The sequence below is a fragment of the Zalophus californianus genome, chromosome X, assembly GCF_009762305.2.
Source record: "Zalophus californianus isolate mZalCal1 chromosome X, mZalCal1.pri.v2, whole genome shotgun sequence".
NCBI lineage: Eukaryota > Metazoa > Chordata > Mammalia > Carnivora > Otariidae > Zalophus > Zalophus californianus.
In genome coordinates, this window is record NC_045612.1 from 26118408 (window position 1) to 26135241 (window position 16834).

Sequence of the window (16834 nt, forward strand, 5' to 3'; positions counted from 1 at the left end):
TGAAACATACTTTTGATTTCATCAGCAAGCATGCCATATGTCACAAAATTCTCCTGCTTCCTCCCTGTTATTTCATCTGAGTGCCTCTTTCCTGCACATGGATCTCAGTTGCAGTTAAGTAAAATGGATAGTACAGTTAATTGATGTAACTAACTTGAATTCAATTGGCCTGAGTTAGTTATTTGCTAAATTAATAGTATTCTGAGTTGGATAGTCTTTATGGGAGGCAACAAGTTATAGTGAAAAGAGTACCAGACTAGGAGTCATGGGTTCTCATCCAGTGTTCTCATCCAGCATTTGCTACTGCCTCATCAGGTTTTGCAAAAATTTGAGGCTCTGTTTTCTTATCTGAAAGTGAGAATAATAATGTCTTCCTGGTGTGCTATGTCAGAGGGGTGTAAGCATGTAAACTGTAATATTTTATATGAAATTTAGAAGGTTGAAAATGTCTGAAATGCTTTGCAATGTGTGAGATACTATTAATATGTACCTTCTAATGAAGGGACAGATAGCTACACATCTAGATGGGCATGGATAGGAAGAGCAGAAAGGAAAGTAAAAATTTCAAGTTCTCCACATAAAACTTGTCATTCCTATTTTTCTGATGGAAAAGTAATACATCCTCAATGTAGAGAATAGGGAAAATAAAGAAATAAAAGTTATTTATAATCACACAACACGGAGATAATTGCCATTAGTTATTTTGATGTATTTCCTTTCAGTTTTTCAATTTTTTTCAAATAATTGGTAATAAACCTCTATGATGAGTCCTGTTTTTCTGATTAAAAATCAATAGAAGTTAATTATAGAGAATTTAATAGAAAGTTAAAGTTCTATGTAATCACCCCCTCTTCCCATGAAATTAGTTTTAACAACATTTCATTATTTATTTCAGTTTTGTATCTTATTTTTTCATTTAACATCATATTCTAGTGTTTTCACAAATCATTATATTCTCCAAAACTATTTTAGCTTTTTATTATCTAAAATTTTAAACATAAACTGAAGTAGAGAGCATAATTGAATGAACCCAACACTTAGCTATCACATAACTTCAGTAATTTTCTTTTTTTTTTAAGATTTTTTATTTATTAGAGAGAGAGAGAGAGAGCACGAGCTGGGGGGAGGGACAGAAGGAGAGGGAGAAGCAGACTCCCTGCTGAGCAGGGAACCTGATGTGGGACTGGATCCCAGGACCCTGGGATCATGACCTGAGCCAAGGGCAGACGGTTAACCGACTGAGCCACCCAGGCACCCTTATTTCCAACTCATGGACAATCTTGCTTCATCTAAACCCCAACCAATTCCCTCTCTTACCTTCCTAGATTTTTTGAAGTAAGCCCAAGATATCCTATAATTTCATCCATAAGATGTCAGTATTTGATTATGAGATATGAAGACTCTAATTTAACTATAATACCCTATTGCACCTTAAAAATAAACAGTAAATCTTTAGTGTCATTAGATAGGCTGTACATGTCCAAATTTCCCAGACTATTTCATAAATGTATATATAGTTTTTTTCATTTGTTTGCTCAGATGAGACTACTAATAAGAGGTACATATTACCGGGGCACCTGGGTGGCTCAGTCAGTTAAGCAGCTGGCCCTTGATTTCGGCTCAGGTCATGATCTCAGGGTCCTAGGATCGAGCCCCGCATCGGGCTCCATGCTCAACAGGGAGTCTGCTTGAGGTTCTCTCTCTACCTCTCTTTCTGCCTCTCCCCACGCCTTCTTGTTCTCTGTCTCTCTCTAAAATAAATAAATACATATTTTATAAAAGGGGGTACATGTTACAATTTATAGCTATATCTCTTAAGTCTCTTTTAATCCCTACATTTCCCTTTCCTCTTTTGGTTTTTTTTCTCTTGCAATTTATTTGTTGAAGAAACTGGGTAATTTTTTCCTGTAGAGTTTCGCATGCTCTTGATTTCTCTCTTTGTATCCCTGTTACATTACTTGATATGTTTCTCTGTCTCTAATATTTTTTATAAACAGGATATTAGATCTAGAATAGAAATATAATGCAAGACATATTTTTTTTAATTCTGGAGAGTCACATTAAAAAAGAAAAAAACGAATAGGTGAAATTAATTTTATTAATATATTTTACTTAACCCAGTATATCCTAATATTATAGTTCATTTATTTGACTGAGAGAGAGAGCGAGCACAAGCAGGGGGAGCTGCAGGCAGAGGGAGAAGGAGAAGCAGGTTCCCTGCTGAACAGGGAGCCCGATGCAGGACTCGATCCCAGGACCCTGGGACCATGACCTGAGCCGAAGGCAGATGCTTAACTGACAGAGCCACCCAGGTGCCCCGAATATATAATCAATATAAAATTATTAATGAGACCTTTTACATTGTTTTTCTTGTATTAAGTCTTTGAAGTATTAAGCAAACCCCCGCAAATCCCTAATATATAGGATTTCTATAAAGTCTGCCATTATATGATCACTAGTGGGCAGGATTTCTGGCTATAGACTGTGAGGATCTACAAATCCACTTCCTAAAAAACAACTATAAACCAGAAAGCTTGACAAGTTGACAAAAACAGCCCTTTAAGTACTCTGGAAATCAACCAAAGACCTATAACAATCTAAGAAGCACTTATACTTGAATAAACTATTGGACTTTGGGTAACAAAAGTGGAAATCTCTGGTGTTTTGGCCTGGGGCTGCTCATGCTCTACCACCCCCTCTCCCAAAGACTGGTTAGTGCCCGTTTGCACTACCATGGTTGAAGATGGGTCACTTGATGTGAACAGGTGCATGACTCCCACGTCCAGTGACAGTGTTTGTAGAAGTGACAGTCTTGGTGGGGTTTGGCCTGTGTGGAGGGCCAAGGTTCTGCTAACCTGAATAGTGAAAAGTATATTCCTGTCTGAGACTATGCATGTGTGCAGCAGACAGTGAAGATTTGAGAGGGCTCAAGCTAACCACATGTACAGGACAGATACAGAAAGGCCCAATGGAAAATAAAAGTTGTGGCAAACTTGAAAATGATGTGAACTTTAAATGTGCTCCCTTTCCCACACACAGATCCATTGTAGAAGATAAAACACTTACAGGCTTGAGGTGGTTAAGCACCCCCTCTGTGCATCATTGACCACAGAGTTACAGGGACACAGAGTTCACCCTTAGGAAAGCAGGCTTAAAAAAAGAATATAACAGGGCACCTGGGTGGCTCAGTTGGTTAAGCTCAGGACCTTCAGCTTAGATCATGATCCTGGAGTCCTGGGATAGAGACCCGCATCGAGCTCTCTGCTCAGCAGGGAATCTGCTTCTCCCTCTCCCTCTGCCGCTTCCCCTGCTTGTGCTCTCTCTCTCTCTCTCTCAAATAAATAAATAATTTTTTTAAAAAAGGCAGTAACTTAAAAAAATAATATAACAAAAATGTAACCAAATAAATCAGCAGGCACACATCATTGGGCAACGTGTTTCACAGATTTAGCCCAGGCAGGTTACTCAAATAAAAAATGAAAAAAATCAGCAACAATAACTTTCAGGGGAAAAATCAGAATCCAGAGTTGCTCTAATATATTATCCATCCAGAATGCCCAGTTTTCAACAGAAAGTTATGAAATATGCAAAAATAGGAGAACATGACCTATTCTCAGTGAAAAGAAAAAAAAAATCCGTCCTATAAACTCTGAGTGTCTCCAGATGTTGCAATTAGCAGACACATCTTCAAAGCAGCCATTATAAGTATATTCAAAGAAGTAAAGGAAAGTGTAAAGACTTAATGGAAAGTATGACAAAAATGAACAAACTAGTGATTTTCAAGAAGGAAGTAGAAATTATAAAAAGAACCACATGGAAATTTTATGATTGAAAAATACAGTAATTGAAATGACAAATTCACTAGAGGGACTCAATAGCAGATTTAAGATGGCAAAACAAACAGTTAACTCAAAGACCGGTCTGTACAAATTGTCCAATCTGAAGAATAGACAGCAAACAGATAAAAGTAAAATGAACAGAGATACTTGAGGCAACATCAAGAATACCAGCATATTCATAATATTAATCCCAGTAGGAGAGGTGAAAAAGCAAGAGCCGGAACATTCTTAACAAAGATATTCACAAATTTAACACAACGTGTCAAAAGGATTATATTTGGAAATGAACTGGACATGAAATACTAATATGTGCTAAAGCATGAGTGAATGAGAGCCACACGCAAAAGGCCACATATCGTATGGTTTCATTTACAGAAAATGTCCAGAATAGGCAAATGTATAGAGACAGAAAGTGTATTAGTAGTTTCCAAGGGCTGGAGGGAGGTTGAATTGGGAGTGACTGCTTCATGGATGTGGGCATTATTTTTAGGGTGATGGAAATGTTTTAAAACTGGATGGTAGTGATAGTTTCACAACTCTATAAATGTACCCCCACATCATTGAATTTTATACTTAAAATGATTGATATGTATGTTATATAAATTATACCTCAATTAACCTGTTTAAAAAAGAAATAGTAAACCAACAATAAAAACAAAACAAAAAGATCAGTAACATTGACAACTCCCTGAGTAATATTTCTCCAAACAATAGATAACCTAGCATTGATACATTTACAGTTGCAAAAGTCAGTAATTAATAATTACAACTATACAAGTTGTTTTACAGTTTACATGGTGCTTTCATATGTATTATTGGACTCATCTGCCAGCACTCTTAAGAAGGAAGGGCAGTTAGCCTTAATATTATGCAGAAGGAAAAGAGGTTAGCTCATTTATCCAGTGTCATACAGTCAATGACACAAGATGGGCCCAAACTCAGACTTCCTGACTCCAAGTTCAGTACCCTTCCTAGTACATTATGCCAAACTGACTCTCTGTGGTGGCAATCCAATTGTAATTACATTGTATTACTCCCTGTAGGTGAATATGGAAAATTAGATTTTAAAAGAGGGAATCACAAAGGTTAAAATTACAGTTTAATCCGTGCTCTGTTCTTACTGAGTATTTGTTGATAAGGGGGCTGAGAAAGTCTAGTAAAGTTCTTGCCTGTGACCTGGCATGGTGTAGAGATCTGTATCAAACTGATCACACATGACCCAGCAATACCAAGTCAATTCTTGCTCTCTCATCTGGAGTGTCTAGTAAATGCAAAATGTGGTAGGCAGGGGAATTGTGTTGCACACTGACACCTTTTAAGTAAAAGGACCAGAATCTGTGACCCTCATATAGCAAAGAGATTAAGAGTATAGACTCTTGAGCTGGAATTTTTGGATTTGACGTCTATCTCCACTAGCTGTGTGATCTGAGCAAAATTACTTAACCTTTTTCTGCCTGTTTTTTTTTCCTACAAAGTAAGGAAACCATATCTCATTATGAAATTTTTGAGGATTAAAAGCGATCATGGATATAAATTGCTTTAAAAAGTGTCTGGATCTTTTTTCTAGTCCTTTTAATAAGCATTATTATTTAAGCAATCTGACAACTTAAACTTCTACTAGAGCCTTTCCTCTGGTACTTGTTTTTGTTTTTTAAAACTGTCAATCATATTATTTTCATGGGCTACCATAACAGCCTTGTGAAATTCATAGGATTAATGATATTAGGTATTTTCCCACTTTATAGTAAGAAAATGGTGCCACACTACTTTGTCATAGCGCTGGGTGTAGAACCTACATTTCCAGGCTCCTTCTAATATAGGCTGCTGCCTTTGGCATACTATAGTCCCCCGTTATCCCCGGTTTCACTTTCTGTGGTTTCAGTTACACAGGGTGAACTGAGGTTTGGAAGCAGATGATCCTCCTTCTGAACATATCTCAGAAAGTCAATAGTAGCCTAACGCTGTCCCAAGGCCTATGCCATTCCCTTCACTTCATCTCCTCACGTAGGCACTTTATCATCTCCCATCTTTACAAGAAGGGTGAGTGCACTACAATGAGATATTTTGAGAGAGAGAGAGAAAGAGACCACATCCCCCTTTTATTATATTGTTATAATTGTTCTACTTTATTAGTGGTTATTGTTGTTAGTCTCTCATTGTGCCTAATTTAGACTTTAAATGAAACTTTATCATAGGTATGTATGTATAAGAAAAAACACAGTCTATACAGGGTTTGGTACTATCCCTGGTTTCAGGCATTCACTGGGGATCTTGAAATGTATACCCTGCAGAACAGGTGGGACTATTGTAGTTAACATTTGCCTAGAAGAGAAAATACTTGGTGCAAACCCCCACAATCATTATTAACCCCTGCATCCACCTCTATAATTAAGTTGCTAAAGGGTCTATATCTTCGTAGAGTATGTAATGTTAATTTGATTAGCTCCACTTCCATCTACTATTTAACATAATTGAAAATGAGGTTCAAGTTAGTAAGCAGTGAAAATGCTTCTGCTTCCAATTGTTAAAAGTGAAATTTGAGAGAGTTACTGAAAATGTACAAATTTCACTGAACTAATGCAGAATATGGATGGCAATAGAGAGCTGTGATTAATAATTGCTATCTGCAAGCTATGGGGGAGAGTGACATCTCTGGTTGTTCAATACCATATTTAAAGCCTATTACTTCTCAAGATACTATATTAAATTTGATGCTACATTTTAGACAAGTATGTTAATGCTAAAATTACCACAAAATTTACAAAATCCCAATGGATTTCATTGTAAGAAAAATGAATTGAATATCATTGTTTACTTGGTGAAATCAGCTATTGTTCTTCTCCAAAGAGTAAAAAAAAGCTTTTATACATTGAGTTACCTTCAATTTTCTTGAAGATTATTCCTGTATTAAGTGTTTAGCTGATTTACATAACCCACCACAAAGGATATTGAAAAGTTATAAGAAAGATAATTTGAAATTACTTTAGGAAGTTGTTGGAGTTCCAAAAGAGATGGTGTGATGGAGGTAGATGTCACTGCAATTCAGATGTAGTATTATTTTCAAATTACTAAGGTTTAGAGGTGAGCATAGTAGTTAAAAAATTAAAATTAATTATTTAATTAATTTTAAAAAATCTCTGCCTCAACTGGAAATAGCAACTAGAGATTCTGGGCCCTCATTTGGCATGCATTAAGCTGTTGCCATTTATCTATTGAAATACTCAACATGGGCACCTGAGTGGCTCAGTCTTTTAAGTGTTTAACTCTTGACTTCGGCTCAGGTTATGCTGTAAGGGTTGTGAGATTGAGGCCCACGTCGGACTCTGCACTGGGCATGGAGCCTGCTTAAGAGTCTCTCCTCCTCCCCCTCTCTCCCCCCCTCCCTCAAACAAAAGCCAAAACAAAACAAAACAAAAAAGAAATACTCAAAAAATCTTCAAAATCATGATATTTATAGTTTCAGTCCCCCAGAACTTTGTCCACACTCATGTGTGTTTGTGTGTGTGTGGTGTATGGGAAAGTTATGGAATCCAGATTCTCTAAGCAGAATAGAGAATACTAAATGAGAGAAAATATCCCAAATGACTGGTCTAGAGTTCTGGATTTTGATTTTTCTTTTAAAACTATTTTCCAAATTGGAGTTTATTTGTAGAATCTGGTGACAGCACCAATTTTTCCATTCATAATTCTCTCTCTCCACTTGTCTCAAGTGATCTAGCGTCAGTGTCCATAAAAATGTCCAAAAATAAAGATACAAGTAGCCAGAAAAAAACAGCATCTACAGAGAGAGATGTGAGATTAATTAATCATCACTCTTTAGTTGTGGAATTAAGAGGCTTCCATTTTTCTCTTTCAAAATGGCCTAAAGAGTCTGCCCACGCACCATGAGGACATCCATTGCAGCTGTTCTCACAACTGAGTCAAATCCGTTTTGGAGGACTATTTTTCCAGGAGGGACCTCTCGGCCTTCCATTGTAAGATTTAAAAATTGCTAGTAGAACAGTTAGCTTAAACAAGCATATGTGAACCAATGCAGTAAACAGAATTTCATTTCAACTCTTGAGTGTTATCTCTTTGATATAATAGGGTATGTATGTAGCACAAAAGCAGTCGACTTTGAAAGTCATCCTTTCCTGGATGAGAAGCCCCATATGCAGTACATAAAATTCTCAGCCTATCTCCTGAAAAATGCTGATTTATTTCTCTTTTTATTTACTAAAATATTATGGTTGTGTCCATGAAACAGACACCAAAATAACTGGCCAATTCCACAACAAAATGGAACTAGGCTTTAGGCTTTATTTACCTATCTGGCCTCTCATCACATACAAATAGATGGGTTTTTATATATATTGTATATATATAGCTATATGTAAAGATATATATAGTCAAACTACAATTATTTTGTGAATAACTAAATGGAGTCAATCAAACAGCTGCCAAGCAATTAGATACTAACAAATTGTTTTCAGAAAAACTCTTGGTTTTACTAAGTTTATCATAATTTTCTAAAACAACTGCTTTATGTCCAGCTAGTGATCATGTTTTCCTTTTAGTATAAAGTTCAGTCATCTAAAAAGGACCCAAAAAAGGGCAAACAACAAACTATGAAAGATAGTTTCAGCAAGTGTTATGGATAAAGGGTTAATTTATTTGTTATATACTACCAATATAGTTTAATTGCAAAAAAAAAACCACACTCAGGTCCCCAGTAGGTAAATGCACAAAAGCCATAAATAGTTCATAAGAGAGGCAATAGACCTAGCAAACACATGCCAAAAAAATTACTCAGCCTTACTAATAATCCAGGAACTTCAAACTAAAAGAAGATACCTTTAATTTACTTATTTCAAATAGACATTAAAAAATAATACTCAAGGTTGGCAAGGGTACAATGAGAGGAGAGTGTTCCCACACATTGCTAATGGCAGTGTAAATCATTACAATCCCCCAAAGCCACAAATATGTTCAAACCTTTTGGCTTATTTATTCAACTTCTTGGAATTTACCCTAAGGAAATAATAAAAAATATTGAAGACGTGCATGTTATCTTCAAATGACTCCAGTTAGAATATTTATAAATGGGGAGAGATAATGTAAAGACCCAACAATAGGGGAATGGGTAAGCAAATTATAGTACATCCACTTTACATTGCTATTAAAAATGACAGTTACATGGGCGCCTGGGTGTCTCAGTCACTGAGCGTCTGCCTTTGGCTCAGGTCATGATCCCAGGGTCCTGGGATCCAGCCCCGCATCAGGCTCCCTGCTCGGCAGGGAGTCTGCTTCTCCCTCTCCCACTCCCCCTGCTTGTGTTCCCTCTCTCTCTGTGTCTCTCTCTGTCAAATAAATAAAATCTTTTTTAAAAAATGATGGTTACAGAAATTTTGTAGAAAAATGCAAAAATATCTAGACTGAAGGAAGCAACATGTAAAAATGCATTTGTGTATTATGACTGGAAGGAAATGGACCAGAATGACAGCAGTCACTCAGAAGCTTGTAGGATAAATGGGGCCGATTTCTCTCTCAACCTTGGAAAAAGTCAAGCGATTATCTTGCTTTTACAGCTTTGTTTGTTCCCCACAACAATTCACTATTTAAGTGTTCCCTTAAGAAGAACAAAGGAAGGTGGGAGGAGAATCAGCCAAAAGTTCAATGTTCCATTTAAGGGCTTCCTAAGTTCAGTCTTTTCTTTTTATTTAATTGAAGTGTTATTGACATACAATATTATATTAGTTTCAGGTGTACAATATAGTGATTTGACATTTATATACATTATGCAGTGTTTACCATGTTAAGTGTAGTTACCATCTGTCACCATACAATGTTATTACAATATGATTGACTATATCCCCTATGCTGTACTTTATATCCCCATGACATATTTATTTTATAACTGGAAGCTTGTACTTCTTAATCCCCTTCCCCTATTTCACCTATCTTCCCATTCCCCTTCCCTCTGGCAACCACCAGTTCTCTGTATTTGTGAGTCTGTTTCTGTTTTGTTTTGCCTGTTTTGTTTTTTAGATTCCACATATAAGTGAATTCATATGGCATTTGTCTTTTTTGGTCTGACTTATTTCACTTAGTATAATACCCTCTAGTTCCATCCATGTCGTCATGAATAACAAGATTTTATTCTTTTTATGGCTGATTTATTTGAGAGAGAGAGAGAGAGAGAGAGTGAGTGAGAGTGTGTGTGTGTGTGTGTGTGTGTGTGTGTGTGTGTGCACGCATGGGCACTCATGCTTGCTTCCATGTCTTGGCTATTGTAGATAATGCTGCAATAAACAGAGGAGCCTATATCTTTTTGAATTAGTGTTTTTGTTTTCTTTGGGTAAATACCCAGAAGCATGATTACTGGATCATACTATATTTCTGTTGTTAGTTTTTTTGAGGAACCTCCATGCTGTTTTCCATAGTGGCTGTACCAATTTACATTCTCCTCAACAATGCGTGTGCTCCCCTTTCTCCACATCTTCACCAACATCTTTTATTAGTCTGGTGTTTTGTGAATGAGTCAACCTGCATTAATGTAAAAGGTCCTCACTGAAGAAAAATTATTACAATAATCCCAAGAAGTACTATCCCCCTTTGCTAGCTATTCTCCAGTTGCTAGGTGGCCTCACTTCCTCTGTCTGCTGTGTTCTGAAAAAGGCCTGTTCTCCTAGAGCGATGTCCAATATACTCTTTACTTTTTTTCTGGAGTAGAGTATGTCTTTTTGGTGAAGGCTGCAACCCATAAACAGTTGCTATGAGTAGGACAGGCCTGTTTTCCATTTTGAGAGGGTGTATATATGATTAATAATAATAAATGGGAAGAAAATAACAGGATAGAGGAACAGGAAGGGAAGTTATCCCCAGTGCATATACACAGATCAATGGATTCAAAAGTAATATTTTAGTTAAACTACCCTATAATAGATTGGAATGTGTGTGAAGGGTTGGGAAGAGGGAAAGAAAAGGAACAGAAGAGAGAGGAGGAGAGAGGGACTGGTAAATAATGTAGACTTGACTTAGAATAAACCCACCATTTTTTCTATTTTTTTTAACTTTATTTAAATTCCAGTTAGTTAACATAGAGTATAATATTAGTTTTGGGTATACAAATATAGCGATTCAACAACTCCATACATCACCCAGTGCTTGTCACAACAAATGCACTCCTTAATGGGTCCCCTCTTTCTCCCATCTCCCCACCCGCACTTCTTTGGTAACCATCAGTTTGTTCTCTATATTTAAGAATCTGTTTCTTGGGGCGCCTGGGTGGCTCAGTCAGTTAAGCATCTGCCTTCAGCTCAGGTCATGGTCTCAGAGTTGTGGGATCGAGCCCCAAGTTGGGCTCTGTGCTCAGCAGAGTCTGCTTGAGGTTTTTTCCCTCTCCCTCTGCTCCTCCCTTGCTTTCTCTCTCTCTCAAATAAATAAAATCTTAAAAAAAAAGAGAATTTGTTTTACTGGTTTATCTCTTTCTTCATTTGCTCATTTGTTTTGTTTCTTAAATTCTACATAAGAGTGAAATCAAATGGACTTGGTCTTTCTCTGACTGACTGATTTCACTTAGCATAAACCCACCAATTTTTTGATCAATCAATCTAAGCTTCCCTTCAATTTCATATACAATCATGAGATTTTAGAGCTAGAAGAGCTCTTTGAGATAATCTAATCTCCTTGTTACATTTAGAAAAACTAGAGGCCCTAAGAGAGGGGAGGTGATATACCTTAGGCCACTGTGCCAAGTATCTTCTGAATGACAATGTGGAGTAGTGATTAAGAGTGTGGCCTTTGGAGCAGATTGTATGAATTGAAATCTCGGTTCTACAATTTACTAGTTATGTGACCTTGGTCTAGTCACTTAACTGCTCTGTTCCTTGATTTTCTTTATCTATAAAATGTACCTACTTCATCAGACACAATGAGAATTAAAGGAGTTAATGTGTGAAAAGCACTTAGAACAGTGTCTGGTGGGCCGACCCGCCACCTGAGTTAGCTACTACTGTTGTTAAGTTGCTGATTCTGCCATTCCAAGGCCAATGATTTTCACATACCAAGTTGTCTCTTCATAGCCTTATGGTGACTAAAGAAATAAACATATGCCTCCCTAGGTCTTTTCCAAAGTCACCTTGGAGTTTATCTTAGTAGCAAAAAGCAAGTTGAAAACAGGTAAACCACGGGTAGTGACATTTGAAGTTATACTGTGTGACCTATCTGAATGTATCTTCTGCAGTAGAGAAGACAATTGACTTTGATTTTCATGGTTTCATAATAGCAGCATGTATTTTACCCACATAGTTCCTTTTTGTAAAGTTTATCATTATCAAAATAATAGAGAAATAAGAAAAACTGCTTTGCTGTGAATAGCATTATGTGTACATTTGGTTTTTCTATGAGTTGACAGTGTGATCGTCATGTCTAAATAACATTTGCTTACCAGTGGACCTCCAGGATACCATGATGGGCACTGAATGAATAAGTCAATAAAGCAAATATGAGCCTGTCTTTAACCTTAGAGTATTTAGAACAGCATCTTCTCAGAATTATTGTGCTTTCAAACTTTGTGAGGCTTAAAGTATTAGTCATTCTCTTAGTGTTGTCCTATTTTTTTTATTTCCAAAAAGTGAACCATTTGTGAGTGAAGCCAAGCTCTGCTTAACAGGACTTTGGTAAATATCACAGTTTCCTAGCTCTAGGCACAGAGCTATGCGTCTCCAAATCATGTGCCTAAAGAGAGCTGGAATGTGTCTTCTGCTATCTGGGTCCACTGACACAAACATTAAGACAGGAAGTTGTGGTTGAGGGTCAGGGAGCAGGGAAGGATTATTTTCTCTTGGTTTATATCAATTTGTTTTAAAGGAAGATTGCTTCCAAGAACCCTCAATAACCTTGAATAGATGTGACATTAGTAGCTGATTCATAGCTGTGAATAGCTGTGATTAGAACTTCAAGAACAGTTCAAAATGGCTATAGGAATATTCCTCTCCCTCTCTCTCCCTTCCCCCCGCCACAGGAGTTTTCATGTTGCAAATAAACATACTGAGGGGAAAGAGAATGTCTGCATTTTCATACATAAAAATAAGGGTGATTTTAACATCATAAATCAGTTGCCAGAACACAACATTAGGCATTAGAAGTGAGATGTTTTTCATTTTTAAATTTAACTTGTTAGGTTTGAATGGTGTTAAGATAAGTGTAAATTCATAACTGAGACTTAAGAAGGAATGCTATTTTGACCATACCTCTGCTATGTTAATCCCAATCAGACTGAACCAAACTTGACTGAAAGAGCAAGTGAGAGATGGGAGAGAAAATAAAAAATATATATGTCTATATTGTAACAGAAAGCATTTTATTAAATTATTTTTAATTATAAGGTCCTTGATTGATATTTTTGGGGTTTTTTTAAAGATTTTATTTATTTATTTGACACAGATAGAGAAACAGTGCGAGAGGGAACACAAGCAGGGGGAGTGTGAGAGGGAGAAGCAGTCTTCCTCCTGAGCAGGGAGCCTGATACAGGGCAGGCTCGCTCGATCCCGGGACTCTGAGATCATGACCTGAGCAGAAGGCAGACGCTTGATGACTGAGCCACCCAGGCACCCCTCTTGATTGATACTTTTGCATCATCAGTGTCCTTATGTGAAAAATAGCTTTCCACCCCTACTTGGTAAACTTTCATTCTCTAATGAACAAAAACTATATGTACTGGCTGAAATGAAACTAGATTAATTGTATTGATGCCTCCTTTTCTGGGTGGAAGTCCAGTTCTCTGCTGCAAAGATACATTTCTGGAAGTCTGCTATTGATATGTTTCTCAGTTTGCACTATTTGTAGCAAAGTCGGGGTCTAAAATCCAGCCAGCTGTCCATCTTATGAAGCACATGGTATGGGAAGCTAAGGAGAAAGAGATTAAAATTGGCCATATCACATAGATGCTCAGTAGATTTTCAGTGGTTGTGGTGATGGCATTGGTGATGAGCAAACAAGCTGAATCAAGTACAGCCTTTTCCAATATCCTCATCCTTGGTGCTTAAACATTGCTTTGTCTTTCTTTATGAGTCCTTTCATTCTGCTTGGTAGCAGAGTTGTTTATCACTAGCATTGGACTGTGAATTCTTGGGGGTGGAGACAATGACCTTGGGGGGTGGAGACAATGACCTATTCATTTCCCCATTCTCTCTAGCCCCTCTTGTGAAAACTGGGCAACAGTGTATTCAGTTCATTAAGCAGGTATTGATCAAGAGTCTACTACATGCCAGACATTGTGCTTGTTTGGGGGATATAACAATGAATAGAAAAGATAAAAACACTTCATGGAGCTTACATTTTTATGGGGAGAGACAGATGACAGACAATAAACATATAAGCAAAATATATAGTATGTCATTTGGTGGTAAGTGCTATGAAAGACAGGAAGGAGGATGAGACGTGACCTTTTTTTGGTGGTTTACAACAGGACATTGCAAAGGCCCTGAGGTGGAAACATGACTGATTTTCAGAAATTGCGAGAAGGTTGGTACACCTAAAGTGCATGAGATAGGTGGAAATATGGGGGGATGAGATTAGAGAGGTTAAGGTAGAGAGGTGAACCTTGTAGGGACCTTGTTGGTCATTGTACGGATTTTGGCTTTTATTTTGAAGGAAATGAGACACCATTGCTGCTTCGGAGCAAAGGAGAGACATGACATGACTTAGATTTTAAAAGCTTCATTCTGGCTGTAGTGTGGGGAATGTGCTATAATGAGAGCAGTGGTGGAAGCAGCACGTCAGTTAGGCTGTTGGAATAATCCAGGTGGGGGATGATGGCTTGAACCAGTGAGGTGGGAGTGGGGAAGTGGAGAGCTGTCATCAGATTCTGGATATATTTCAAAGGTAGCACCAACAGAATTTACTGATGGATTACATGTGAAAGACAGGAATCAATGTGTGTGGCCTGAGCAAATGGAAGAATGGAGCTGCCACTTACCAAGATGGGGGAGACCATGAGAGGAGCAGGTTTGGGAAGCCATGGGAATTGGGACATTGGTTTTGAACATAGTAAGTTTGAGAAGCCAGGTAGAGATATTGAGTGGGCAGCAGGATATTCACGTCTGTGGCTCAGGGGAGAGATTATGCTGGAGCTATAAATTGGGGAGTGTATAGACAGCGTGTCTCATGAGATGGCATGAGATTAGATTGTTGCCAAATCATCAGTGTATGTTCACTTACAATATTCAATTTGCTTTCTCTCCAACTATGCTCATCTCTTGTATTAAGTCGTACCAAACTGCTGTTTCCGTAGACCATTTATGGAATTTGTAGGTTAGGTGTTAAATAGTTTCTACTGTGTGTGTGCCTAAAGTAGTGTTAAGTGGTATGGGGGCTGTAAAGAAGCATAAGATTCAGATTCTGCCTTCAAGGTCCTTAACATTCGGTTAGGGAAGTAACAATTCGATTCATGAAACTGTTCCTACTACAAAGGATTAGGTACCATTGAATGCCTATCAGTCAATACATAAACTTTATTGAGTGATTTCTGTATTCTGTATGTTTGCTATTCATACGATAGGAATTCCAAAAAGTGAGATTATGCACATGATTTAGGAACCACTATCCAGATGTCTGTAGATTTCTTTGAAAATACCTGTGGCGAAGAGCTTAAGAAAAATAAAGGAATCCATTTCACTGCAAAATAAAATCATAAAGTTATTTAGGTTTGAACTAGGTTTTTTAACATTGCACAAAAAAGGACCAAGTTGCAAAGTTGCAGCATTTGATGCAAATAATGACAAAATAATGTAAGGAATGAAAATAAGTACATTTTTACAGGGCTTTAAGCTTTTCGGAGGACTTGGATATCTCAAATAGCATTTGATGTTCTCAAACATGTCTGTGGTAAGGCAGATAATGCCTCTCCTTGTCCTAAGAGCCTTAGTGACTTCGAGCTCAGCATTCTGTGGGGGAAAGCAGGGTTCTTTCAGTGATTTATCATGAAGTTTTAAAATTTCTATTTCTAAACCCAATTTAGATCCTGCTGTTCCTATACCAGTATACTCACCAGAAGTGTTGTTTACATCCTCTCGGAACTATGAAGAACAAAAATTTACCGCCACCTAACTCATTAAAAATTCTCTGCAAGCCTGAGGCTCAAAAGCCAAAATATGGACACAAAGAGCTCAGTCCCCCTCAAGGACACTTTATTTCATGAGCCTCCCTCACTCAGAATTCTTCTCTCCTTCAAACCCCGTTCTTAAATGCAGTATTAAACCAGAGGCAAGACTGTGTTTTTGCTAAATGTAGTTCTCTTACCAGTTTTCATTTCAAATGTGGGATGTGCTAGGTTAGCATTTGTACTCCTGGCCACTTTCAAATCTTAGAATGTTTTTTAATCTAACCACTGATATTATCATTAAGAACACGCACACACCTTAGAAAACGTTGTCCTTTATTTGCATTCCAATACAAATATTTTTGAAGACTGTCTCTCTTCTACCTCAAGTATTTTCTGATGCTGCAACCTCCAGTTTAATCCTAAATGCTTGCCAGTGTGTGCATGTAACACAGTGTTATTATTGCCTCAGGCTAGCTTCATGTCATCTAGTTTGTCTTTTGCTTCACTCCTTTGATAGTATTATCAGAACCAATTGTGAATCTGCCAGATGCGTTTCCTCTCAAAAGGACAAATCTAAGAAGGCTGTGTTTTTCCCTCTCTTCCAGGACTGCTTACATTAAAGGAGTTCCTCTTCCTTGTTTCATTGAATTGAGCTTGCTTAATCAGACATGGAGCAAACGGACTGCAAACCCTACCAGCCTCTCTCAAAAGTCAAGCATGAAATGGATCTAGCTTATACCAGTTCTTCTGATGAAAGTGAAGATGGACGAAAACCAAGACAGTCGTACAACTCCAGAGAAACTCTGCATGAGTACAACCAAGAACTGAGGATGAATTACAATAGCCAGAGCAGGAAGAGGAAAGAAGTGGAGAAATCTACTCAAGGTGTGTTTTTACTGGATTTTTAAAA

The 16834-nt window shown here is 37.5% G+C and overlaps 1 protein-coding gene across 3 annotated transcripts in view; it reads left to right on the top strand.

Annotated features, from left to right (window-relative positions):
• TENM1 (teneurin transmembrane protein 1) overlaps window positions 1-16834 on the top strand; it is a 771573-nt gene that overhangs the window by 205940 nt on the left and 548799 nt on the right. For all 3 annotated transcript variants that reach the window (XM_027608817.2, XM_027608819.2, XM_027608818.2), the window contains one exon: window positions 16530-16809. In XM_027608817.2, the coding sequence (XP_027464618.1) occupies window positions 16593-16809 (217 nt within the window). In that variant the 5' untranslated portion in view covers window positions 16530-16592. The remainder of the gene's footprint in view (window positions 1-16529; window positions 16810-16834) is intronic.